The sequence below is a fragment of the Lepidochelys kempii genome, chromosome 10 (genome assembly GCF_965140265.1).
Source record: "Lepidochelys kempii isolate rLepKem1 chromosome 10, rLepKem1.hap2, whole genome shotgun sequence".
Classification (NCBI taxonomy): domain Eukaryota; kingdom Metazoa; phylum Chordata; order Testudines; family Cheloniidae; genus Lepidochelys; species Lepidochelys kempii.
The window spans coordinates 29,703,161-29,730,467 of NC_133265.1; the positions used below are offsets into that span (position 1 = coordinate 29,703,161).

The 27,307-nt window shown below is 41.1% G+C and overlaps 2 protein-coding genes across 12 annotated transcripts in view; both read right to left on the reverse strand.

Moving 5' to 3' along the window:
- Positions 1-27,307, reverse strand: part of RBFOX1 (RNA binding fox-1 homolog 1) — a 2,436,731-nt gene that overhangs the window by 2,313,719 nt on the left and 95,705 nt on the right. The window lies entirely within an intron of this gene.
- LOC140917980 (large ribosomal subunit protein eL24-like) lies at positions 3,119-5,009 on the reverse strand. Its single transcript, XM_073361510.1, has 2 exons — positions 4,991-5,009; positions 3,119-3,620 (listed from the first exon to the last, which is right to left on the reverse strand). Exons 1-2 carry the CDS (start codon positions 5,007-5,009, stop codon positions 3,175-3,177), a joined length of 465 nt encoding a protein of 154 aa, XP_073217611.1. The 3' UTR covers positions 3,119-3,174.

The following is a 27,307-nucleotide window of genomic DNA, read 5'->3' on the forward strand; positions in this document are numbered from 1 at the left end:
ACTAGTGCACAGTAGATTCACGCTCTGACCTGCCGCATAGTAGTGTCCCACATAGAAAAGTCCTACAGTAAGTCAGGGACTGGAGAATTGTATTATTTACCTTCTATTTCTATGCTGACCTGCTTTACAATGTGTACCCAGACCTCCTTTCTTCCCTTCCTCATTCATCTTTGGACCTTCTTCTACACGGCCCCAGTTCCTGGGCACCCACTGATTGACCTGGCTTGCTACACCTCTACCCTTTCCTCCTTCACATCTCTCATTAGAAGTCACTGTGACACTGTACCTCAAAGTGGCACCCTGGACCCCCATATTCACCACTGTGATATGATTATGATATGTTTTGTAAAGAATGCCTTGAAAGGTAACATTTAAAAAATCTTGATCAGCTGAACAATACTATCTTGTTCAATTTTATGTTATGTGAAGCTATGAAGTATTACTTTGTGTGTGTTACTGAAATATGTTGTGACGGTGGGAAATGCGCACAGCCAGCCTTCCAGTGGCAACAAAGGAGCACCTAGTAAAAGGTGCTTACATCAGGACCAGCCAGACATGTGTTGATGTGCCATTATGGGGAAACCATTCTCCCAATGGCCATCCCAGAGACTCCTCTGAGGACACATATGCAATGAGGGCTACCTAAACCCTACGTTGCAGAAAGGATCTTTCTAGCAGCTGGAAGAAAGTATAAAAGAGGGATAGTGACATCACTAGGCCTCTCTCCTACCCCATTTCAACACCTGGAATAACATCTGGAGGACAAAGACTTTGAATTGAGGAAGGGTGATCCCAGGCTGGGAAGGGAATCCAGCCTGCATTTTGAGAACTGTGAGCTGCCTGTAACATTTGTTAGGGTAAGAAAGTGCATGATTCAAGTCCTACTTAGTTTATAGAATTTAGACTGCACATTTATTTTTATTTCTTATGTAACCAGCTTTGAGCTCTAGCCTGCTACTTATAATCACTTAAAGTCTATCTTTCTGTAGTTAATAAATCTGTTGTATATTTTATCTAGAACAGTGTGTTTTTGGTTGAAGTGGTTGGGAAATCTCAGCTCAAGGACTGTTGCATGTCCGCTACTCTTTGTTGGAGTGGTGAACTAATTAATGAGCTTGCACTGGGGATGCAAGGCTGGGGTGATTGGCTGGTGCCTCTCCCTGTATAATTCATCAGTGACTTAGTGAGCCTTCATGCAGTTTAGCTCAGTGTGGGGCTCCACATGCTGATGGCTGAGTGAGAATTCCTGGAAGGATTTGCTGTTTGTCACTGGCATAACATTGAGAGAGACAGCCCAGGCTGGAGAGTTAAGGGGGCACTGCAGTCCCACAGTTCCAGGTTGTACCCCGGTGCTATGTAAGTAATATGTAATAAAGGCCCAGGGATGTCCGAATGACATTATTTTATGAAGGTTGAAATAAAAAGACAATTCTTTCCCCAAGGTCCCCAGATGCATCTTTCATAATCACACATTACAGTGTAATATATTGCCCCAGCATCTTGTCTCTCCATTGATATAGTATTACAGATGGGCAGGCTGTACTTTATCAAGACTGCCACTTCCCTGATGATGCAAGGAACATAGAGCAGTTTAATATTGAATCATTAGAGAAATGTCTATCCGATGGCCACACCGAATCCCAGGAGGGATTGATGTTGTGATCATGATGGAGGGGTGAAGAACCTATTGTGATTGTAGGAACAATGCATTGGGATGAAACATTTAAGGTGGCAATGTTAAATGCTTTGGGAGGGTTTCTTTAAAAAACCAAACAAAACACGGGACTACAGATTTTAGGGACTGATTTTTCACGTGCCAGCTCCAATCAGACCTCCTTGTTCACAGCCAGCACTTTTCTTGGGCAAGTACAGTTTTGCACCCACATTTGTCTGCTGGTATTTAATGCCACTTTAACAGCTAACTATCTCTGGGGTCAGTGAGATAGATAAATGCTTTAATGGGCACAAAAAGGACAAAGTGGTAAAAATCTGACTTGTCATTTGTTTTGCTTCCTAAAGTTTCCTGAACTTCCATAATAATACCTTCTATATAATGTTTTTCATCAGGAGAACTCAAAAAATATTTTGTAAAGGAAGGTAAGCATCATTAGCCCAATTTAACACATGGGGAAACTGAGGCAAAGAGCAGTGACAAGGTCACACCATGAGCCACTGGCAGAGTTGAAAATAGAATCTGGGTCTCCTAACCCCCAGTCCAGTGTCCTGTCCTCTGGATCACACTACCTTTTCATTAAAAACAGACTACAAATCAGTAGCTAAGGACATTTTTAAAATGGATTTAGGGTTGAATTTTCAAAAAACACCCAAGTTACTTAGAAGCACAGGGCTACCATTTTCAAAAATGTCTAAGTGGCTTAGGAGCCTAAGACCAATTTTCAAAGGACACCTAAGCTCCTAAGTCACGTAGGCACTTTAAAAATGTTTTACACCAAGTCTTCCTGAAAAAAACAACTATTGAAATGCCCACTCATAGTCCTCATGCTGGGTGCTAAATTAACAGCAATGGAAACAAATACACTGTCCACCAAACAAGCTCAGCAGAGGCAGTGTGCATTCTCTCACAGCACTGCTACCTCCTTCCAAAGAGCCCACCTCTAAGCAAAGCAAAATAAACCAGACTTAATGGGGAATGTCACTAATTAAAAAAATATATTTTTAAGTTAAGTACAAACAACAAAAAGTTGCAGTAGAACACTCAGTCTGACCAGCCTTGGCTATGTCATTGGTAGAAGAGGATACAGCAAATCTACTGTGTGAAAGAGCTAATCCATGTTCTCAGACGTTCCTGATCCGTTAGGAAACATACACATGATTGAAATCCCATGCAAAGAAAACCATCTCCTAGATATCTGTAGTTCATGTATGTAAGCAGGGAAACTCAGGTCAGACAGAACACTCCTTTGATTAATACTAGGTAATCACTTCTCTTTTGTAGTGGCATGTCTGGGCCCTTCTCTGTCATTGTCTTTGTCGAATGCTGCTGAATGCTTAATTCGGGGAGGTTTATTTGAAAAATGGTGTTCTCATATTAGAAGCTTTAGTTCTCTCACATCCAAACTCTGCCCTCCCCTACCCCACTCCCTCTCCTTCATTCTTTTTTTTTTTAAAGTCAGTCAGTGGTTTATTTAATGCAACCAACTACTGTTTGACAAGTTAGCGCTTTCCACCAACACGAGGAGCAGAAACTTTCACTGGCTTCATAATCTTTTGTTCAGGTGCAGCCTTTGTGGGAGCCTTTGTTGTAGAGGGTGTAGACTTCTTGGTTGCCTGCTCAGCCTTCTTGGCTTCTTTGGCAGCCCTAATGTCTTGTTCCCACTGGGCCTTTCGCACTTCAGGCTTCTGATTTCTCTTGGCCTTTATTTCAGCCAAAGATGCACCCGTGATAGCCCTCTGGAACTTGACTGCATGGCATGTGCGCTTCTTTTGTATTTCTTCAGACTGCCCTTTCTTGTGTTTGCACCTGTACAGAATAGTCCAGCTGATCTGACAGGGGTTTCTCTTGGAAAGAACGGCAGACTTGCATTTTGCATTCAAAAACTGGAAAACCTTGCCATCCCTACGGGCGTAGCGGTGGCCATGACCCGGGTGGCAGCCGCTTGCTTTGCAGGAAACCACTCATTTGCGCTCTGGGTGGAGAGGTAGAGTGTTGATTTCACCTAGCTACACCAAGATAAAAACCACCTCTGCTTTGTCTGCACTAGGATTTTACAGTTAGTTATCTGGATGTGAACACACATCTCTTTTTGGCAGCAAAGACACAGCCAAAGATACCAAGCAGTAACTGCATCCTGAGCATCATTGAGGGTATTGTGTGCGCTCGAGCACTCTGTTGTCTGGCACTTGATGTTGTGAGAGTCCTTTGTGTTACAGAGGAAGAGCACAAAAGGAGCACAGGCTCACCATTCCAGGATATTTGGTCCCTTGTTATTAGTTTTGGACTGGAGCAGGAGGAGATGATTGCTTGTGAAGCAGTGAGGCCCTGTAAAGAGAGACTGGCGCAGGAGAACTGCTGCAGGGGACAGGGCAGAGGTACCCTACCTGCAAGAGGGAGTTGCCCAGGGGGCCACTTGTCACCTCCTGTTTCAGGAAACAGGACTCATGTACATTTTGTAAATGAACAAGTTACCCTAAGAGAGCACCTGACTTCCACAGCACCGATAGTTGCTGCAAACTGGAAACTGACAGGCAAAGCTTTGAATCCTGCTGCTGCTCAGCAAAGGGATCAGATCATTGAAGCTGGGGGTTCCTTCAAACTCAAAACAAACTTCAGGAGCTGAATAAACAATAACCAAAATAAATGCATAAATAAAAAGGTTTACACATAACTCCTGGGATGCAAACCTGCCTTTTTTCCCCTGGCTCAACCCAAGAGCCAAGGTTTTAGACTGAGCCATTTTTCCATTTGATAAAAGCCTGTATAAGTGACTCCATTTGCTTTGCTTTCTCTGTTTGTATCCTTGAACTTCCCCTCTACCTGGCATCCAGCTCACTTTGATAAATGTTTAAAGTTAGACAGATGTTTACTGTTAAGAATGCAATTATCCAGTGAGCTTCCCTGCCTTAATGACCTCTAATGCAAGCCAACAATCCGTCCCCATGTCCTGACTCAATTGTGCAAAACACGGGTCAATCATTTTTCTTCTGGATACTCTCACCGCCACCCTCCCCCAGCCTTTGGGACACATGCCCTAGCAATTGTCATGATTACCTCAGAGGAACATCAACATCCCAGTGAATTGTCACTGCGAAACTAATAATACAGCTACACATGACTTGCCCATTAACAGTATGAATCAACAAAGTCTTGCAAAGACAGCAAGTTCTGTGCAACTCTCTCAACGGCATGGGGGAAGGTGAAGGGGGAGAAGCACTATGGGAAAATTGATGCAAAGCCCCACTCAGTGGGAATGCTAAGTCAGGCATTTTCATGTAAACTGCTAAGTAACCCTGATTCAAAAACCACTCGTACCTTTAGTCTCCAGTACCATTACAGTGAAGGAGAGAGCTACATGAGTGCTGAAGGATTTTCTGCTTAAAAATTTGCTTCATCCTGGATGTTGTGCTGCTTTCAGATTAGTAGTGGAGTAGATTGTCCTGGAAACATGGAAGCAAACATGGAGAAAAATCACTTGGGTCCACCAAGGTCAGGCTTACAGGCAGTGCTGTATATCAGAGCTGGCGGGTGGGAAGGCTGTTCAAATGCTCTTTGGAAATGTCCTTGGTCAATTTCTGCTACCAATCAGCAAGGATGCAGTGCGGGAAGAGGGTAGGACCAGACCAGTCAGCAGAAGCACAGGAGGCTCCGCCGTGATTAACTACTCCAGTCATTAGAATTTTGCATGCATAAAAAAAGTTATTCTGCCAGGAGAATTTGTTCTATTTTACTAACCATTTATCTTCATTTCTGAAATATTTCTGTAACAAACATTAAGTAGAAATCCTGGTAGCTGAGGCTCTTTTTCTTCATTTATTGTAAATTTTAGCAGGATGGGAAAAAATAAGTGGCCTTGCAATTAAATGAAATGTATATACAGAAGCGATACAAACCGAGCTAAATTGTAATACTCAGGAAATGCCAACAATCATTAAGTGAAAAAAGGGGGTAGCTCTTACAAAAAAACCCAAACACCATGGATCGGATAGTCAGCTGGTGTACATTGGCAGAGTTCTGCTGAAGTCAGTGGTATCTGGCGGATTTAAACCCACTGAGGATCTGGCCCCATATATTCAGTGCTTGAAAAACAAACAGCAGAACAAAGGTAAAATCTTCCAGAAATCCAGATAGACTCAAGGTGAGCAGTGACAGACAGCCAGAGCATGGGAGATGAAACTTGTTATCCCAAATCTTTACCCCTCAAAAGCCAGCAGATGGCTCCCTCCTGAGAGTCTACATAACAGAGAGGCAAGGTGAGGGAATGTCTTTTATTGGACCAACTTAAAAGATATTACCTCACCCACCTTGTCTCTCAAATAACCTGGGACCAAGATGCCTAAAACAACTCAGCGTAACTTGTCCTTCTTGCTGACTCTGGCAACTGCTTTCACATCTTTTACACTAAGCATCTCCATCCAAATTGCTTACAAAGGCTAGTCCGTGAGGGCCAAACAACAAGGACTTAAACTCAATTAATTCCTACTGAAGTCAATGGGAGTTTTGCTTACATAAAAACTGAGTAGGAACCATAATATTTGCCCATTTTAGCATGCCATGGATACACATCTATTTTAGGTAATTATACAGTATCTGTTACTATAGTATCTAAATATCTCACAGACTTGTTAATGTATGCATCTTCACAATACCTTTGTGAGACAGGAAAGTATTATTAACCCATTTTACAGATAATGAGTTGAGACATCGAGGGCCCAAGTACATTTGTGGCAAGGCAGGGACTTGACCCCACCTTTCCCATATCCTAGGCTAGGACCATAACCACTGGTCCATCTTTCCTCTCTGTTAGACTTCACTATACAAAAGTCAATTAACAAGAATAATCACAAACCCAATGAAAATTTTAAAAAGTTGATACTGGGGAAAGCCTCCAAAATGTTTGCCTATACCAGTCACCTACATTCCAAGAGAAAAGTCTCTGTTTTTTAAGCTTAAGCGAAGTTTGAAAATATGGATCATAAAATTTAGGAGACAATGGCTTAAAAAACACTGTACAGCAGTTAATAAAAAAGTCATTAGAATGTAAGGAAATTCCAAATAAAAGTTATCTGGTGTGTAAGAGATACATGTTGCTATGGATCATAGAATCATAGAAGATAAGGGTTGGAAGGGACCTCAGGAGGCCATTTAGTCCAATCCCTGCTCAAAGCAGGACCAACACCAACTAAATCATCCCAGCCAGGGCTTTGTCAAGCCGGGCCTTAGAAACCTCTCAGGATGGAGATTCCACCACCTTCCTAGGTGACCCATTCCATTGCTTCACCACCCTCCTAGTGAAACAGTGTTTCCTAACAAATATCCAATCTAGACCTCCCCCACCGCATCTTGAGACCATTGCTCCTTGTTCTGTCATCTGCCACCACTGAGAATAGTCGGGCTCCATCCTCTTTGAAACCCCCCTTCAGGTAGTTGAAGGCTGCTGTCAAATCTCCCCACTCTTCTCTTCTGCAGACTAAACAAGTCCAGTTCCCTCAGCCTCTCCTCGTAAGTCATGTGCTCCAGCCCCCTGATAATTTTCATTGCCCTCTATTGGACTCTCTCCAATTTGTCCACATCCTTTCTGTAGTGGGGGGCCCAAACCTGGACACAATATTCGGCACTGGTGAGGCCACATCTGGGGTAGAGGGGAATAATCACTTCCCTCGACCTGCTGGCAATGCTCCTACTAATGCAGCCCAATATGCCGTCAGCCTTCTTGGCAACAAGGGCACACCACTGACTCATATCCAGCTTCTCATCCACTGTAATCCCCCAGGTCCTTTTCTGCAGAACTGCTGTTTAGCCAGTTGGTCCCCAGCTGTAGCGGTGCATGGGATTCTTGCTTCCTAAGTGCAGGATTCTGCACTTGTCCTTGTTGAACCTCATCAGATTTCTTTTGGCCCAATCCTCCAATTTGTCTAGGTCACTCTGGACCCTATCCCTACCCTTGAGTGTATCTACCTCTCTCCACAGGTTAGTGTCAAAGATAATGGCCAATGGCTCTGCAATCACATCAGCCAATTCCCTCAGCACCCTCGGATGCATTAGATCTGGACCCATGGATTTGTGCATGTCCAGCTTTTGTAAATAGTCCTTAACCTGTTCTTTCACTACTGAGGGCTGCTCACCTCCTCCCCATACTGTGTTGCCCAGTGCAGCAGTCCGAGAGCTGACCTTGTCTATGAAGACCAAAGCAAAAAAAGCACTGAGTACTTCAGCTTTTTCCACCTCATCAGTCATTAGGTTGCCTCCTCCATTCATTAAGGATCCCACATTTTCTCTGACCTTTTTCTTGTTGCTGACATACTTGTAGAAACCCTTCTTGTTACCCTTCACGTCCTTTGTTAGCTGCAACTCCAGTTGTGTTTTGGCCTTCCTGATTACTCCCCTTAATGCTCGAGCAATAGTTTTATACTCCTCCCTAATCATCTGACCAAGTTTCCACTTCTTGTAAGCTTCCTTTTTGTGTTTAAGCTCACCAGAGATTTCACTGTTAAGCCAAGCTGGTCAACTGCCATATTTGCTATTCTTTCTGGATGTTAAATCTTGGATAAGTGCACTCTGGGATGTTCAGTGCATAAAGTGGAAACATTTTGAAAATATCTTTTTATCAATTATGTTATTAAATTATGTATAATTGCAAAGAGTCAATGTTTCAAACCAACCAGAGAGAAAATTTCTATGAAAAGTGTCACCTTCCATCTTTTGCAATGGTCATTCAAAAGCCAATACCATCTTGATCCTAAGAGCTTAAGGCACTGTCAATTTTACATTGGCAGCATGGACATAAATACACGATAAACCATTAAGAAATATGGGACACTATCTCAAGTGATGTCTAGCAGACAAGCGCAGAACAAGACCAAATGGTTGAAAGATGAAGCTAGAAATATTCGGATTGGAAATAAGGTTCAGACTGTCAACAGTGAAAGAAATTAACCATTGACAGAGTCTACCACATTCCTTTAAGTCTCTACAACTTTTTAAATGATATACTGTAGTGGGCTTATTGAGCTAGTGGGCTCAACAGCACTCACTTTCACAGCAGGGAATAATAAATCCCTCCATGGCAGGAATCACCAGATGAAATTACCTTACTTACGGTATCCAGGTGGTCAGACTAGATGATCTGAGTAGTCCCTTCCATCCATAAAAGTCTATGGATATTTAAGTGATGGTATTGAGAGAATCATTCTCAGATGCTAAAACCACCACCTGTTTTGATCTTACAGTTCTCTCACTAATTGAAATCCAGGCTGGGGTAATTGTGGAATAATATTTGGGCCTCATGAAGGAAAGTTTAGATCAATTCCTCATCTGAAAGAGGATGACTGTACTGTTTATCCCCACTGATCTTTCTTCATAGGAGGTGCACACAGAACACTCTGGAGTTAACAATTCCATGAGACACAAGGTGGGTGAGGTAATATCTTTTATCGGACCAACAATTTCACAGCATTCCACCAGAGGAGGCAAATGTTCTGTACACTCCCAAACCTAACTAACACAGAGAGAGTATTTTGTTTTGCTTTGCTTTCCTAACTCATGGACAGGAAGCAACAATTGTTGACTGGAATTGTTATTCAGCTGGGAGTGTTAATGTGCCTTTAGAACGTAAGGATAATTCAGTACAGTCAGGACTTGATTTAACACTCCAACCTTTAGCAGTACATTAGCAATAAGATAAAATATCTGGTGCTACTAGGTTTTAGATACCATTCTGTTGACAATATGTTTCAAGCTTCATTTGCCATAAATGTTACGAGATTTTAGTCAACATTCAAAAAGTAAATCTCCATTTTTCATGACAAAAAGCGAAAAAAATTCTACCAGTTGGCTGCTGTTTTTCACTTCAGCTCTGACAGTAAAATGCATAAATTAAAGAAGTGCTGGGAACAAAAATCCATCTGAACAATGGTTTTACCTGAGAGTTCAAAGGGATCACAGTTCTACATAGAGCTTCTCATTCAATTTCTTTTTAAGATAACTATTAAAGCAAACATGCACCACAGGGACCACTGTTGACAGAGATAGATCAGTGTAGTTTAAATGAGTCTAGGAATTTTTGGAGCAGATAAAAAGCATTACAGTGGGGACTAATCTACAAGTTTTGCTCTGCATGGTGCAGAGCAGGGTTTGCAGTTTGTCACACTAGAAGAGATAGAGCACTGCTGAGTGGTTTGAAAAATCCCACACAGTGTCTTCCTATAAGCATAATATGTTACTGAAATTATAGCATTCCATTGAAAGAACAGATCAAGAAAGGAATATAATTTACAAAAGGTATGCATGCATAGATATTGAAACAATATTGTATATCCAAATGTGATGAGGATCCAAAATAAAAGTGTACTCTGGTAAACTCTGGGGCATGCACTGTGTCTATATTGTGTGTTTGTACAGTGCCTACACATTGTGGGTGATAATAGAAATGAATAAATAACAATAAGTTCTCTTACAAACTTTTTAAAACATTCTGAGAATCTTGGTGATAGAGTTTTGTAGTCAGAGCCCAGAAGCTTCTCAGATATGCTTCTATGGGCAGATGTTACTCTACCGAAGGTAATTTATGCTTGAAAAAGGGATTATAAGAAAAACAATTCCAGCATCTAAATGCATGCCTTTTCCTGTGTGTTAGTGTAGATCATACCAATTGTAGCTCATATAAAAATGGGACTATAATTCCCCTTCCCGTGCCTGAAATGAGTTGTCCAGCTGGTTTCCCTCATTATGGTGTTGATGCGATGGAAAGCTGAGCATCCACAAGATACACCAATGTCAAAGGGAGCTACAAATTGCTCAGCACTTTTGAAAATAAAACCATACTAAGGCGCTAAACCTGGGTCTATTTTAGTGTTGATATGATTTTGAACAAACTTCCCCAATATCCCTATTTCCTAATATGGAGTTTGCAGCTTCTGCAGGATGCCAAAAAGAAATATATCCTCCCCTGGCAGGCGAGCTAGCTAACACATGCCAACATATCAAAGACATTGTGTTGTTGTGGACATGTTGGTCCCCGGATATTAGAGATACAAGGTGGGTGAGGTAACATCTTTTATTGCACAAACTTCTGTTGGTGAAAGAAACAAGCTGTCAGATTTATACAGAACTCTTCAGGTCCAGAGGAGCAGCTCTGTGTAAGCTCAAAAGCTTGTCTCTCACCAACAGAAGTTGGTCCAGTAAAAGATATTATCTCACCAACCTTTTGTCTCTAACATACTAGAGAAACAGATGTGCACATCTGTAAATCTGGTGCTGTGAATCCATCTGGACATACAGATGCTATGCTTATGAATGGTGAATATCGAGAATGAGAGTCTCCACAACATAGCTAAGCAGCTTTTTTCTCCCTTCATGCTTCCTTTATCCCTTCTCCCCATTTTTAACAGTAATCTGTTCTTCCCCCTCCTCCTCCATGAGACAATCCTTGATATAACTTTTTCAGTAATAAATGTGATTGCACTTTAGTTCTGTGAGCTGGATGCTCACTCGTGGGCAGTATAGCTATTCGCTGGTGCCCATAAGTAGTAACTAGTAAGTTTATTTCAATACTCCTCCATCCTCAACCAGCTGGCAAATTAGTTCATCAGGGACCACCTTTCTTATCCTCTTGTTCTTACTCACTTCAGTTCTCAAATCTCTATACAAATCAATTTAAGATCCCAATTTAATTGATACTACATTTTGATTCCTCTTTCTTAGGAAATTTCCTAAGGGAGGTCTATCTCTGAACTTGCAGATGGCTCGTGGTACCTACATTATACTAGTTGTGTTGTTAATATATTAATGAATCTTTTGTAGATCAGATATATTAGCATTGTGGAAGCAGGTACAGTATCTCACAAAGCTGATATGCTTCAACCTTGTAAGGGTCCTTCATTGAAATCTCTTCTGGTTTAAAATCTTTCCAGCTTCCCATTATTCTCTTTATAGAGCAATAATGGTTAGTCACTTCCTAGACAAGGTCTGCTAAGCAATTAATACAGAGCCCCTTAAAATTTCCAACCCTAGCCAAGTGACATTTTGTTTCTGTTTTGTACCCACCAATCCCCATGGGATTTAAAGGCAGTTGAAGTGTAGAGGACAAGAGTTGGAGGACCTTCAAATCTATTAGTCTGATATCTGAAAAGACAAAGAAGTCTTAAAAAATCACGAGCTTCAATTAAAATACAGCTGAGGGCAATAAGGCTAAAACATGCTTGTAAGACTAACAGAGCTGAACACTGACTGAGAAACGGGTTGAAGTGTTGGAATTCAGAACAACTCTTGTGACTAATAAACCCAATCAAAGGGTTATTTCCATCATTCTAGTTCATTAACTTAAGTTCAGCTAGCTCTCACTATCTGTCTTCTAATGAAACCAGCAAATCCTTCTTCACTGTTAATAGGCCATTTCTATGTTAAGGAATTTAACAGTATCTGATAAAGAACATTTCTTCCCACGCAGGTCAATTCATATAAAATGTGCAATGTACACAGCATGGGCATGCAAGGTAATATTAACACAATCGATAGACATGGGAGGCAGTGATTGGATCGGAGAGCTGGCGATCAAGAATCCTCAGTTCTATTCCCATTTCTGTTGCACACTCATTGTGTGACCCTGAGCAACTCAGCTGGCTTCTTTGTGCTTCGTTTTATACATCTGAGAAGTGTTGAGACTAGCACTGAGTTCAACAGGGTGGCGGTGGGTTTTGGGGGGAGAATTAATGTTTGTGAAGCAGTAAAATGCTCAGATGGCAGGTGTCTTCTAGTATAAAAATAGATTAACACAACCATTTTAATATGCACAATATCACTGGACCAGACATAGAAGTTTAGAATGGAAAAAAAAATTCATACGAGGTTGAAGGCATGACCCGCCCTGTTGGATTTAAGGTAACATTTTCAAAAGAGCCTAAATGGCTTAGGTTCCTAAGTCCCATTGAAAAATCAATACCTAGAGTCTCAAAGAGAAACTAAAATAAAATAAAAAAATAAATATAGCAAAATTATGCAGTGCTCCTCTACAAATCAAAGTATCAATGTTTGATAACATGAAACACTGCTGCCTACATAAAAACCAATAGAGTTCTGGTTTGTTTAAAAGCTATAATTTGTACTTATATATAGGGCCTTCCATCTACAATGTAAGTCTGTTTGAACCTCATGACACCTTAGTTAACTACCATGATCATTCTTATTTAGCCTGTAATCTCTCTGGGGCAGGATCTGCCTCTTGCTACACACCTAGTGCAATGGGGCCCAGATCACGATTGGAGTTTATAAGTCATAACAACAATTACTATTCCGCATTTCACATTGCAGTTACTGGGGCACAGAAAGGTTAAGTGACTTGTCAAGGTGTGTCAGTCTGCAACACACCAGGGAACAAAACTTCAATCCCAGTCATAGCCTTAAGCACAACATCATGCCTTCCGTTATCCCAGCACTGTCCCTTGCCCTTTTTGCTCATTTAATATCAAAGACAAACACACCATGCACCAATTTCTAATACCCTTGTGTAGCGGGATGGTCACCCACTGCGGCCCTGAAAGGGTTAAAACAGCCCTGGGAAAGGGCTGTTCCGTGGAGCCAATAGACTGGGCTGATTGGGAAAGCAGCTGCAGCTGGGGCCATGCCCCAATCAGGCCACAGCTGGCCCTATAAAAGGGCTGCTGGACAGGAGCAGAGTGAGTCTCTCTCCAGCCTTGGAGGGAGATGAACCTGGCTGCCTGGGAGCTCCAGTCCAGTCCAGTCCAGTCCAGTCCAGTCCTGTCCTGTCCTGTCCTGTCCTGTCCTGTCCTGTCCTCAGGCCTGGTGACTTCCCAGGCTGTGGCCTGATAGAAAGTCCAAAGCAGGTACTGGGCTGCAGGGAAAGGTAACAGGTCCAAACCCCCTTGCCAGCAATGAGTGGATTACAGTCTGCCTCAATGAGCGGGGGCTAGACGATGACTGCCAGTAGCCACTGAGGCAGGGTGGGGATAGAGGGTTGGGAGTTCCCCGGGGAGGGGAGACCCAGAGACTACAGAGGTACTGCAGAGGGCAGAACCCTGAGGTAAGGGGCACCAGAGTCCAGGAGGGACACGGGGGCCTGATGCAAGTGAGACATCGGCCAGCAGAGGGAGCTCCAGAGCTGGAGAGCTAATTCCCAGGATGACCAGCAGGAGGTGCTGCACTGGTGAGTCTCGCCTCGCTACACCTTGGTTGTAACTGAGTAATACCTTACTCTGTAAATAGCTCCATAACTTTCAATGGGAACTACTCAGTGTGAGAGAATGTGTCAAAATCTGCTCCAGTGGAAATAGATACTGTGTCCATTTTCTTGAGGAAGAGCCAACAACCCATTTTCATTGAAAATACCAAATTCATGGGAAGAAACAAGCCTGGAACTTGAGAAAATGTTGCTGCGGTTTGACACTCAATAACATTTCCAGTGCCCTTACCCTCTCTACATGCAATTATGAAATAAGGCCAGTGGAACAGAATATAGTCCCAGGGTAATGGTCTCCTGCTGCTAAAAACTAAGGCTAAGCTAGGTTGTTTACTCTTAAAACGGGACATTAATATGGGAACAGTCTCTTATTTAAAATGATTTCAGCTGTGCCAAATGACTGATGCTGATTTTATCTGATGAATGTAAGTGCAGAAGAGAAACAGTTACTGTAACAATGATTCACTCTCCTTTGACGAACCTGCTGTCTTTTGACTGAATTAAATTATGAACATTATGCATTTCCACTTGAGGCAGTGTTTGTGGGCAACTGGTGTCAGAAATGTCTAAAATCTCCTCGTCCAGTGCTTCTCAAGCTATCTGATGTGGGGGACCAGCAATGTTTTTTCCAATGTGCGCGCAGACCGGTAGCCGATGGCTCGCGGACCGGCACTTTGAGTAGCACTGTCCTAGATGACTAAATGAATCCTTTCGTTACTCAGTTTGCAAAGAGGGCCAGATCCTGACCCCTCTCTTTACTGTGCTGCTCTATTAATGCAAAAAGGGGCTGGGAAGCCCACTTAACTGGCTACCTGGGAATCACCCCAGTAGAGGAGACTCCTTTGGTGAGAAAGCTCTACGCCCGTCCAGTGTTGCTAAACCCGAGCATTCAAAGCCAGAGCTGGGTGAATCATGGATTTTTTTTTTCAATTTCCTGGCAATTCCAAAAAATATAGTTTTGGGCCAAACCAAAAATGAAAATGCTTCTAAATTGTCAGCAAATCCATTTTAAAAATAATCAGGTTGAAAGAAACATTTTGTTTGATCCAAAACAAAACTTTTTGATTGGGCATTTTTTACAAGTTTAATTTTTTAAAGTAAAATTAAAGGAAATTTTTAAACAAAAAAAGCTGTTTCAATTTTTTTAAAAAACCCTATCACCCCCCCAAAAATTGACCAATTTAGCAAAAATCAACAAAAATTTGCAAAACATTTCAGTGTGGCTAAATCTGCATTTCTCTGGAGAAAGAAAAAGCTCCAGCAGGGGGAAGCAGCAGGGGGAAGCAGCAGGGAAAGTCTCTGGCTGCGGGGAGCTCCTGTAGCCTTTCCCTGCTACCTCCCCCTGCCGGAGCCTTTCCCCACTCCCCAAGTCTGTCTCTGCTGCAGGGAAAGGCTCGGGCAGTGGGGAGGCAGTGAGACACTACACTGCTAAAAATAGCAGCACAGACAAGGGAGGGATAGCTTGGGGCATTTTGAGAGCTGCGTAGGGCACATGCCTTAAGGTTCTGGCATGTCATTACTTTGCTCATTTAAGCAGTGCCTCACCATCTACATTCCTATTTATACCCTTGCTAGTGGGTGTGAAGTGTACCTACTTTATACACCGCCATAAAGAGTATGCAGTTCAGACATACCCTTTGAGCAGCTGCTCTAAGGTGTGACGGGGACTGAACCAGACCCTGGCCCAGGGAAGAGGAAACATAAAAAGCAGCATAAAGTCACCTTGCCCTTTCTCCAGCACTGGATGCAACTTGACTAAACAAGACCATCAGATAGGAATCTTTCAAAACTCAAGTTAACAGCTGCATTGCTACAGCAGTGTGATTGTGGCTTTTTAGTGCTACCCCAAGTCTTGTGAGTCTTAAACTCTTTGTTCCCTCTTTCCTTCCGACTCTCAGTATGGATCCATTGCAAGGGGGTATCACTAAAACTCTTTACAGTTAAAACAGCCCTCTTCTACAATAGTTTGAAGTATAGATCTATTCTAGAGAGCTACTGTGTAATAATGGCATTGTAGGGCCCCCTATTTGTTGTCTCTCAAGGAGACCTTCAGATCAAGTCTGTTCTGGCTATAAATTTTAAAAAGTACTATTTCTAACTGCCAGCCTTGGAAAAGCCAGCAGGGATCTGAGATTCAAGCTGTGTTCTTTATAGTTCATGCATCAACTATCACATTATCATTATTATAATGTATTATTTGTATTGTGGTAGCATCTAGGAATGCCAGTCATGGACCAGGATCCCATTGAACTAGTGCTGTGCAAACACAGAACAAGATGGTTCCTGCCCCCAAAGAGCTTATTTCAGGCTCGACAAAATCCAGTTCACAATCCATTAGTCAGGTGAAAAATCCAGCTCAGCCATCCCAAACCTCTGTTTGTGCCAGACCAGCAGGAATGAAAAGGGCTAAAAACTTCAGGGGGTTAAGTAAAGCGAACAGTGACAACTCAGAACACACAAGGGAGCTGGTCTTTTGAGGTAGACTGTGGCATTTTTACTTAACCACTATCCTGACCATAAGTGGCACTTGAAGATACAACATACTTCACAATTATATATTCTAAAAATGAGCCAAGATTCTTAGGCATTTTATTTAGGTACTTGTGATTCACAGCTCTTCTAGTACTAGTGTACGTCCTTAATACACACTATAAACACCAATATTACAGCAATAAAATTAATATAGACACAATCCTTAACTATGCTCTTTAGGAAAGAGTAAGCTAGCATCAGTATTTCCCACTTCACCAACAATATCCCAAAGAGTGATGCTTTTGAGAAGTTGTCCAGCTCGACACAGGAAATACTGGGCAAAATACTAGGGCCTGTGTTATGCAGGTGGTCAGGGTAGATGATCAGGATGGTCTCTTCTTTTCTTACAAAAAAAAAAAATTATGAACAGCAATCATTCAAGATTTCTTTCATATTATTAATAATGGTAATACCGGGATAACAGCAGAGTTTCGGTCAACATATCCATGGAGCAACCCTTCCTGATTTACAGAATAATTCTGACAAACTACAGCCCCCTAAGCATGAATGTGAAATGCCAAAGGTTTATGTGTGTATACGATTCGAAGTTTGTTATATGCTCTGCTTTATATTCAGTAGGCTATATTTTGCAGCACTGTAAACTTGATAGAAATAGTCTTGCTGAATCTCCCCCTTCTTCCTGAAATGCATTTATAGCTAAGTTTTATAGCAGGTTGAAGGCTTTTTCTGTATGTATCCAATGTATTTCAGAGATTTCATTTCTGCCTAAAGCATTACTCTTTTTGTCTTCATCGTCAGTACTGATGGACAACCCATACCAGTTCCTGTCATATAAAAAGTCAATGAACAGCTTTTATGCAGTATTTCCCTTGTGGCTATGAGAGCTATTTGGCTGGGGTACAAACTATGGAACCCTTCCCTCACACATTTACAGTCCATCTAAACAAAACTAAAAAAAGCTAATATGAAGAAATGCCAAAGATACAGATGGTTGGGCAATGGCGACCAACTACAGGATGGTGGCTTAGCCTTCAAGCTGGATAAATATATCACAACAGTTTTCTGTAAGCATTTGTTTGAATCTTTAAATGAAGTTGCTTCAACTGTGCTGTCGTTCCTTCTGCAAGGGTTTTCTACCAATGCCAGAAGTTTCACAGTGTCTAAATTTTCCCAAGGTGTGAGGTTCACCTCTGTGCAGAGGAACTGCTTGAGGCCTACCCACCACTTCAGTCCCACTTATACACAACACCTGTACTCTGCACACACACACAATGACAAAATTACATAACCAAATCTTTGCATAAAGTAAAGTTGGACTTCTACCAGCAGGTTCACACAGAGGGTATCATAGCCACAACTCCTACCAGCCCTGACAAGGTCTGTTGGACTAGCAAATAGGCCACATTTTCCAAGGCAGGCAATAGAGGTTCCTACCTATTTCATTCTCATCAGTTTATTTTCCTTCTAACTTACCATAACATTACCCCTTTTGACCCAAGTGGCTAGCCAAAAAATTAGGGTCCAGTAGGTTGGTCCAGTAGGTTGGTCCAGCTGGGAGGAGAAATTGGTGATAGATAAGTACTTCTCTGATGCAGTTTTATTTACAAAGAATGTACAAAGTCCTGGGTCTCTGAACGCAGACGGAATCAAATATCAGGGAACAGCTTCTTTTGCTCACAGCACTAAGAACACTCTTTGTAGCCTGCACCCCTGGTGCTTAATTTATAATGAAAGAGGAGCCAGGTCTCAAGCAATTCATTTTTACTTTCATAACTGATGCAGAGATGCGGGGGCTATGAACTGCCAAGCCTAGAGGTGCCGGGGCTCAGTCCGAGCAAGCCCTAGCAAAAATTTAGCACTGTGCACCCCTGACTCAAAGACCTCTCTCCAGGTTTCTTGGAGGGTCAGACACCATGCTTTCACCTACTCCTTCCCGCTGTCAGTGTAGCTCTCACTTTCTGTGTTCAGCCTTCCCTTACTCCTACGTCCCCTCACACACAAACAATATCCGTCAAAATTCCACCCACTCATTCCAAAACTCCTAGGTGGCATCAGACCCCTTTTGTCTCATGCTGGGGAATCTGGGATTAATTTATCCGGACATGTATGTTGATTGAAATTGGGTGTCAATGCACCATTCAGAGAGGTTTGTGATCCAGGCAGTTACCAATACCTCTCCTCATAACGCTATTTTATCATTCATGTGTGAATAAAAATCCTCTCACGGCTGAGCACTGCAAAGTCACGGTTTGCAGATCAATTATACCATAACTTATACAAACTGCTGTTATTAGAATTAGAATTTTATTCAGACAATGTGGAGAAATGAGATTTATTGGGTTATTTTTATCTATCCGATTGTTAAAAGGTGGTAAAACCATTCATAAAATCTCAAAGATATGCCAGTATTTTAATGCATGACTGAGGCCAAAAATAAAACTGGGAGCTCCTCTAACATTTCCCTGGTTGGTTGGTTCTTTGTTATATGGAGGGAACTACACTAAAGATAAAAAAGGGCTCTGGTGGTTTTTTAAGAAAAATTTAAATCCACTCTACTGCTTAATTGGACAACAAGTTGCAACAATGTCTTTTTCACATTGATTAAAAAGCCAAGTTTGTTTTTCTTGCTCTCCAAATCCTACAGTACATTTTTCATCAATTTCATGCAGTAGGTTAGCACTCCTCCATACTTTTCCCTCATTATTAGGGGCACGGCTGGTAGCACTATGTATTATTGAGATTGTCTGATACTTTCCATTGTAAGGTCCTGTATTCAGTTGCTTATAGTTTTGCCAAACCAACTGTTTGGGTGAAAAATTTGCAAGTCAGGTATCTATCTCAGGCTGATCATCTTTGAAGAATTTCAGCCAAAATGGTTCAATTGTTTCTGAGAACAAGACTATGGAAAAATACATTGCTTTGACCACACAAAAAAGTTCTGGCAACCTGTTCTTTTAAAATCTCTAGTGCTGCCATGCTTTGGAGTAGTGGCTTGAAATTTGGCAGGAGGTGACTTTTGTATCCGTGTGGTGTCTTTCACCATCTCCTGGAATATCCATGCAAATTTGGCCAAGTTATAAGCTTTTGAAAAAAAACTGTAGTTTGCACATGCTCAGTAAAGACTTACTAGAGTTTCACAACTAAATTTCCTGAAGATTCCATTTCCACTAGTATGCTCCAGCCAGGGACTGAGCAGCACTTCCACTGTAATTGAAGCTCTGAGCTGCTGTGGGCCAGCCCAGGGAACTGAGAGGAGAGACACTCTCCTGTGCTGTCAGTGACCCATAGGTCATGCTTAGGTCCAAGCAGCATGGAGGAGGAAACTGCCTGATATGAATTCAAAGGATCAGAACTGGACCAGGGCATAGAGGAATAGATTGTAACAAGGACCAGAACAGAGACTGGAGGCCAGTTGGTGTGGGAGATGAGGAGACTAGGACTGGTTGAGCAAAGAGACTGGGAGCAGGGTGGAGTGATGGGAGGGGAGAGAGACCTGATGAGGGGCCAGTGCTCAGGGAGAGGACTGGGACTTGTTGGGCAAGAAAAGGAGCCAGGGAAGGGGTAGAGACTGAGACTGGATGAAGATCATGGGAAGGAGACTTGGAGCCAGTGGGGATGGAGAATGTGGGTGGTGAGCAGCTGGGAGAGGGGAACTGGGATTGGTTGAGCAAAAACACTGGGATTCAGGGGAGACTGTCATGGAGATTCTGTAGGAGGTTACTATGACTGACTGGGCAAAGAGACCCCCCAACCTGCATGAGAAACCTAAAGGGTGGAGACAGATGAGCAACTCAGGGTGGAAAAAATACAGGATTGGGACAGGGACAAGTTGGAGGAGACAGGGCCAGCTCCAGCTTTTTTGCCACCCCAAGCGGTGAAGGAAAACAAAAAACCAAAAAACCCAAGCCTGGCTGTGCTGCTGCCGAAGTGCTGCCGAAGAGGAAGAGAGGGACTGCAGGGCCTGCCACCGAATTGCTGCTGAAGACCCGGAAGTGCTGCCCCGATGACAGACAGAGTGCCGCCCCTTTCTATTGGCCGCCCCAGGTACCTGCTTCCTTCGCTGGTGCCTGAAGCTGGCCCTGGGAGGAGATGGGGCAGAAGGTTGTCTAGGGATGCATAGGCAGAAGGGCCTGTGACCAGTAGACAACACTCCTCTAGAACCTGCAATGGAACCCAAGATTCCAGAGTCTCACAATGCCTCTGCTATCAGCATATAGCTGTGAAACTCACTGGCAGGGTGTGTCTTGCGTCCCCCACTAGTAGTGGTCCACATAGCTTGGAGGATGACAACCTATTATTGCTATCAGTTACTCCATTAGTTAAAGTGACAGAGGTCTGTGTGAATCTAAAGGTGCCAACCCCAATGACCCATGTGGGTTTTGATATAATGCCACATGATCGAATTTCTGTAGGATTTTTTCCTTTTCCCCCTCCACGTTTAAAAAAAATCTAGGATATCACACACAAAAACTAAATTAAAGGATTATTAAGATTGCAAAGTCAAGCATTGCAAAGTTAGGAAATGCCATAATTAAGGTTGCCAGCCCCTTTGTAGGTATGCATTATGAAACAGTCTGCTTATGTTATTACATAATTTTCCACAGGACCCCCATAACACACACAATACCTTAATCCCTCCAAAACTCACAAAAGGATCGCATTCTGCTACTTTATTCATGTTACACAGCAGCAGATTCCACATGATCCCACTGAAGTCAATCAGAAAACTTTTGAAGTAAGATGCTTCCGAGGGAGAGTGAGGGTAACAGAATCTATCCTAAAGTTGTTTGTTGTATGTATATAATGAACCGTAACATTCAGTTTAAATAAGAAAACTAAGCCTTCAAGATAATGTGAGAAATAAACTGTATAAATATCTTTTCATTAAAATTTAAAATTACACAACCTTTTTAAAAGAGGTCATTACATTTTTATTGGGTCAAAACCAGCAAGGAAATTCAAATAGCTCACCTCTGAACTCATTCACCCTTGTGCTTCCTTGGCCATTCTATTCCCTCTTATAACTAAGCTGTAATAACCATCCTATATTTTCTACATGTAGTGTTGTAAACTTGCAAGCCATCATTGTATTTCTATCTGATTCATAAGCAGGTGTAAAGCAATAGCTAAGAGTATATCAAATTATTAACATTTATAGTACATGTTTACTGATATATCAGTACACTGACCTATTTAATGCAGAAATAAAAATGCTTAGGCAATTTTTTTCTAACTAATCTTGTCCCTTTTATTGTGTTTGTGAAGTGGGCTCATTTATCTGAGAGCCTGAGGAAATCCAGCACTTTTTATTCAGCTATCATTCAAAACCAGTGGAGGTCTAAATTGAACTTTAAAACGTCAGGGCAAGCAGTACTATTGGAAAACTATTTTAAATTATTAGGAACAATGTATTCATTACTAGGTTATGTACTAATTATTAGTGCATCGTGAAACTGCTTTGAGATGAATGGGCATACTTAGACATATAGTAACATGAGCAAATATACAACAAACCGATTAGCCATTGTTTCAGCATATTAATAGTTGGTACTAGCTTCCTTCTTGAGCCTCTCCAATCAATATATGCCACTATAAAAACCACTTCATACACCCCTATCCTACAAGTTATTAGTAGGGATTAAAATTGGATTCTTCAGTTCTAATAAAAGCTTGAGCTTCTATTGACCTAACATAGCATTAACTGGTAACAATAGTAGGCTTGTATTCTCTTATGTGGACTAAGCCACTAGAGGGAGATATGTAACATCAGTAGTTTTCACTGAAAAACCTACACACAGATAAAAAGAAAAGGAGTACTTGTGGCACCTTAGAGACTAACCAATTTATTTGAGCATAAGCTTTCGTGAGCTACAGCTCACTTCATCAGATGCATACAGTAGTACTCCTTTTCTTTTTGCGAATACAGACTAACACGGCTGTTACTCTGAAACCTACACACAGATGTGTGTGATATACTTGTATCTCACCCATATCTTATTTCTAGTAGGGCAGTGCTTAGAAACCATCCTGGAAGATCAGAATTCCTTTCTGCTAGGTTGTGTACAAATAATCACAGAAAGGGCAGTCCCAGAGTGCTTATTCTGCTTTGTGATAAGGTTTTGGCTTTTATGGCAGAATATTGCATGGGGATGTTTTCATTTGTAAACAGTCCCCTTTCCTCCAGTAAAAAAAAACATCATTACTCTGTTTGTGAGCCTTATTCTTGAGGGCAGGAAACAAAATCATATACTTAGTGTAGATCTTGGGAAGGCTTTACCTATTTGGAGAAACTTGGTTGATCAGGAATCAAACATGAAGGAAAACAAGATCAATCAAATGCCTCGTGCACATTTTAATGGAACCATAAAGTTTTCCCAACACTGTTTAAAAATTATAAGGATAGGCATATGCTGATTTTCAATAGGAGGGAAATTGTTCGCCCCTTCTAATATAGACTTGAGTCACTACCCCTCACAAAGCTGGGTTCATGGACTCTCCAGTTCTGCCATGATTTATCACAAAAATTAGATTTTGAGTAGATTCCAAGCTAGCTCATTAGAAGACTGAATAACGGAAAAGAGACAGTGGTGAATTGATTTTTCTGGCACAATGACACTGACAAGAAATTAAACATATCTAAGTTTATTATAAAGCGCTGGATCAATATTTCCAAACTACATGTCCCATCTTCCTAATTATAGCATCCATGAATATACTGATTGGTGAGAAGGAACAGAGTCTGGAGTGAGATAAGAGAACAAAAGGAAATGCTGGTTAAACGACATGGTAGATTGCACTAAGTTATCTGGGGAGGCCTTCTTGCCTCGCTACATCACTCTCAGGACTATTACTCTCTTAGAAGATGTTGACACCATCTCAGAGCAGATTCTCCACATTTACAGGCAAAATAGGTTAAAGTGGTCACCATGAAAGAGTCAACATTTGTGAATGTTCTCACTCAGCGATTTAAGAGATGCCACCATTTCACTGGCATGTAGATTAGAAAGCCCCTGTGGTATCTCATACTCTATATGAGGTAACTATTGGCAAGTGCTAACTATTATGAGACCCATAATGAGAGATGACCTTGGACTCAGTGTAGCAACGTTTTTCAGGTCCTAAACTTTTTCTCAATTTGGAATGTATTAGTCCAAAGGAAGAAAATATTCTTTCTATACAGCAGAAGAAGCTACTGCTGTTAAAAGTGAGATTATCACTTCAACAGTGTCTGAATCCAAGTGCTTAAGTGACTTCCACCAGTTTACAGGTCTGACTTTCTTTAAAACATCATCAGCAAACATATATTTCTTGAATGGTTCACCCTTAGCTCTGAAGTTTATTATAGTTGGCATTATGGAGGGATGATTGCTGGATGTCCATGTCATAGCCAGCTCCCCTTCTTCAGCAGTTAAGGTTTGACCCTGGTACGGAGCATTGAGAATATTCGCAAGAAAATGAGCTGGAGACAGTGCTTGTCCCATTCATTTTTTTTAATGCTTGTAATTTAACTCTGTCATTGCATAGTTCTTTTAAAGATCTCACTCAGTTCCTTCCAAATTTCAACAGCATCAGCAATAAAACAGCTGTTTCCCTGCATTTTGTTCAAGGCTACAGAAATAGGCTTCAGGGTACTCAGCATGTGTTCAACATTTCTCTTAAGCCCAATGTTGAGAACTTTGGCTGTGACAGTGCCATCTATTTCTTCACGATTTTGTTCACAAACTGTCATCAGATTAGGCCAGTTCCTGATATAGTGCTCAAAACAGTCCACTCCTGAATTCCATCGCACATCCTGTGGGAGAGTTAGCTTGGGTCCTCCCACTTTTTTCAGAGCAGCTGTTGCAAAGTGGTTGTTACGGACGGATTTTGCAATTTCAACATTAGCCTTTATTTCTGGAACACTGAAGTCTTTGGCTAGAAGGTGCATCAAATGAACACTGCAACCATATGTTATTAGCTTGGGCCTCTCTTCACTTTCTTTTAAATAATTTCTTCTCATCTTGGATACATTTGCAGCATTGACTATGACCAAGCTGCGTACTAGACATTTACATTTTTTTCCCCACAGTTTGTTATAGCTTTTACTGCTGTAAGTATTCTGCTGTGTGTGTATTTCCTAATGTATCAATTGTTTCTGTAAGGAAGACGTTCCCTTCTTCTCTTGTCACACAAGCACATACAACAGGATCATTGTGGACATTGCTCCACCCATCAAGACTCAGGTTAACAATTTCACCCTCTAGACTTTTTGCACACTGCTCAAATTCTCTTTCATACACTTTATCCAGCAATTTACCTCTGACATTCGGGTGGACTGTATCCTGGTCTTAATGACTGAACCACGTTAATGAAGTGTGAGTTCTCAATCATACGGAAAGGAGAGTTTGTTGCATAAACAAACTGGGCAATTTTTTCATCAATTACCTCTTTTTGTAATCTGCTGGTTCTTATCACAAACTTATCTATAGTTGTTTTTGGATGATGGAGATTGTTTTTCTTTTTGCTCCTGGTGATATACTGTGGCTATGTGACATACATGATGTGACTGAAACACTATCATTAGCAGATAACTCTGAAACTATAGAAAATGATGGTGATCTTGAAGGTGGATAGTCTTCAGAATCCTGTATGTTGAGGATGGAGTCTCCTAAACAAAATAAGTCAATGCAGTTATTTAATTATAATTACCATACTGCTCATTTAGTATTACTCATTGCATTCACTGACACTCAGTACTACTTTAAAGGTGAAATTGTAAAAGGAAGTTCTGTCTATTTCAGCTATTTATTTTTTTATCACAACTGCATCTAAAATGATAGTACCATAGAGTAACAACTATATTTCTTGCTCAAACATGAGAATTCAAGAATAGTCCAGAAGGAAGACAGGCAGTCCTTAAGGAAGAAGTATGAAATAAAAAAGTTTACCAACCTGAAGATCAGGCATGTTCAGACATGTTCCTCTCATCATCTTCAACACAGCTTCCTCCTGAGAAGGAATACTTCTCATGATGTTTCATTCGGCCTTGCATTTCTTTGTTGCACTGTTTGCATTTTGCACGCAAGCCTGTCTTACCCACATGTAGAGGAACTTCTAGTTTTTCCCTTCTAGTGAGAGGTTTTCCCTTCCAGTGGGGGAATGGTATGGTAGATCTCAAATCAATGGAGGCTACACTCAGAAAGACCTCAAGACTTCTGGAATATGCTGCTCAAACAGTTTCACTTTTGTTCCTACAGCCTGTCCCTCCCTTCTCACATTTATCTCCAGACTTCTTCTCCTTGTCCAGATCTATTCTGCCCCCAACAATCTTCTATTAATTGAACTTTTTGAAACTTTTCACTTTTAGAGAGAGGTAAGGGATTGACTCTGTGTACACAAATTTGCAGAGGGACAATAGGGTTGAGGTCTGTTATTTCTCCTCTATATATTATGTATTTATTTATTTTAAAACATTTTTGCTGTTATCTCTGGAGTCACAAATCCACAGTTGGAGAACCACAAAACTAAGCATCTCTGATGGTATCGTCTAGACTGAGTACTGAGTCCCATTGGGTAGAGAGAAAGATTAAACCTAAATAATCTATACAGAAGCCCCTGGAACCCCATAAAATTGGGTCCCTAATCCATGAACTATTGAAACTCATTTACAAAACTTTTCGTAAACATTACATGAATATATTGTCTCATACTACAGAATTAGAATTTATAATCCCTATTCCATGATGAAATATCTTAATTAAAACTATCTCTAGATAGGTTTTTTCTTCAAAAGGCATTTTATGAAAAAAAATCCAATTTTTTTTTTGTTTTTAAAAGAACATTGATTTTTATTCACCTTGGAGTCTATTTATTTCATGTTTGATTATAAAACTTTAAAGAAGGTTTATTTGAAATTTTGGATAAAGAGTTGGAGGGCTCATTTTATTCCAACTGGGTCACTCCTCTTTGAATACACTGATAAAAAATACATTATTTTTGTAAAAAAAAAATCTTCAGATTAATGGAAATTTACTTTACTTCAGGCCTTTTCCAAGCTCAGATGAATATTTTGCGTATGTTCTGATGTTTTCATTGCTGTGCTGGACAATATTGCAGGAGACCATTTTCCTGTGATTTCTTTTCAATTGAACATTCTCTTGCAAGTGGCTCCGCTTGTTCTGTTTTCCTTTTTCGAATGTGTTAGAGTGATTGGCTGTATTCCAGGTAGAATTGCTTGGGGGAAGATGACAACTTGATCAAGTAGATTGGAAAATAAACACTTGCACATAAGTTTAGAAAATAAAAACCAAAGCTTGAGCAGGGAAAAAAACAAAAAAGAGGCCACCTTACATGGGCAAGGGGGGAAAAATCAGCTGATAGTCATCATAGGAAATGTAACACTGGCGGAAGAAGAGAGAACCTAAGTGCCATCTAGAATATATGAACTCATTAATATACAGATCTAATGAGAGGAAGGATATGAGTTAGGGAGATTGACGGTGTTCAGAATAAGAAATACAATATCAGGATTTTAAGTATGAATAAATGCAAAGCACCAAGCCACTCCCTATAAACCCACAAGTCTACAGAATGAAGAACTGAGTTTATAAAGGATAGAAAGAGTAAAGAACCCTGGCTTGTATCATACTTTAGGTAGGATACCAAAAAATGGGGAGGTGCGAGAAGTTGATAAAGAAAAGTAGAAATGACAAAGATGCGGATGACACATTTGAGATGAGCGGGAGGTGGGAATGTTTCTCATTAGGGAGAGGATGTTTCCTTATAGTCCGGAATCCAGGCTATGGGAAATAGTTTCATAAGTGCTAATCCAGATCTGATTCTTGCAAGAGGCTAAACATCTGCTGGGAGAGTCTGAGAGTACCTTCAACTTCCATTAATTTTACTAGGTCCTAGAGCATTTAGCATTTGATTACGATAAGTCAACTTGTACATATTGTCTGTAGCAC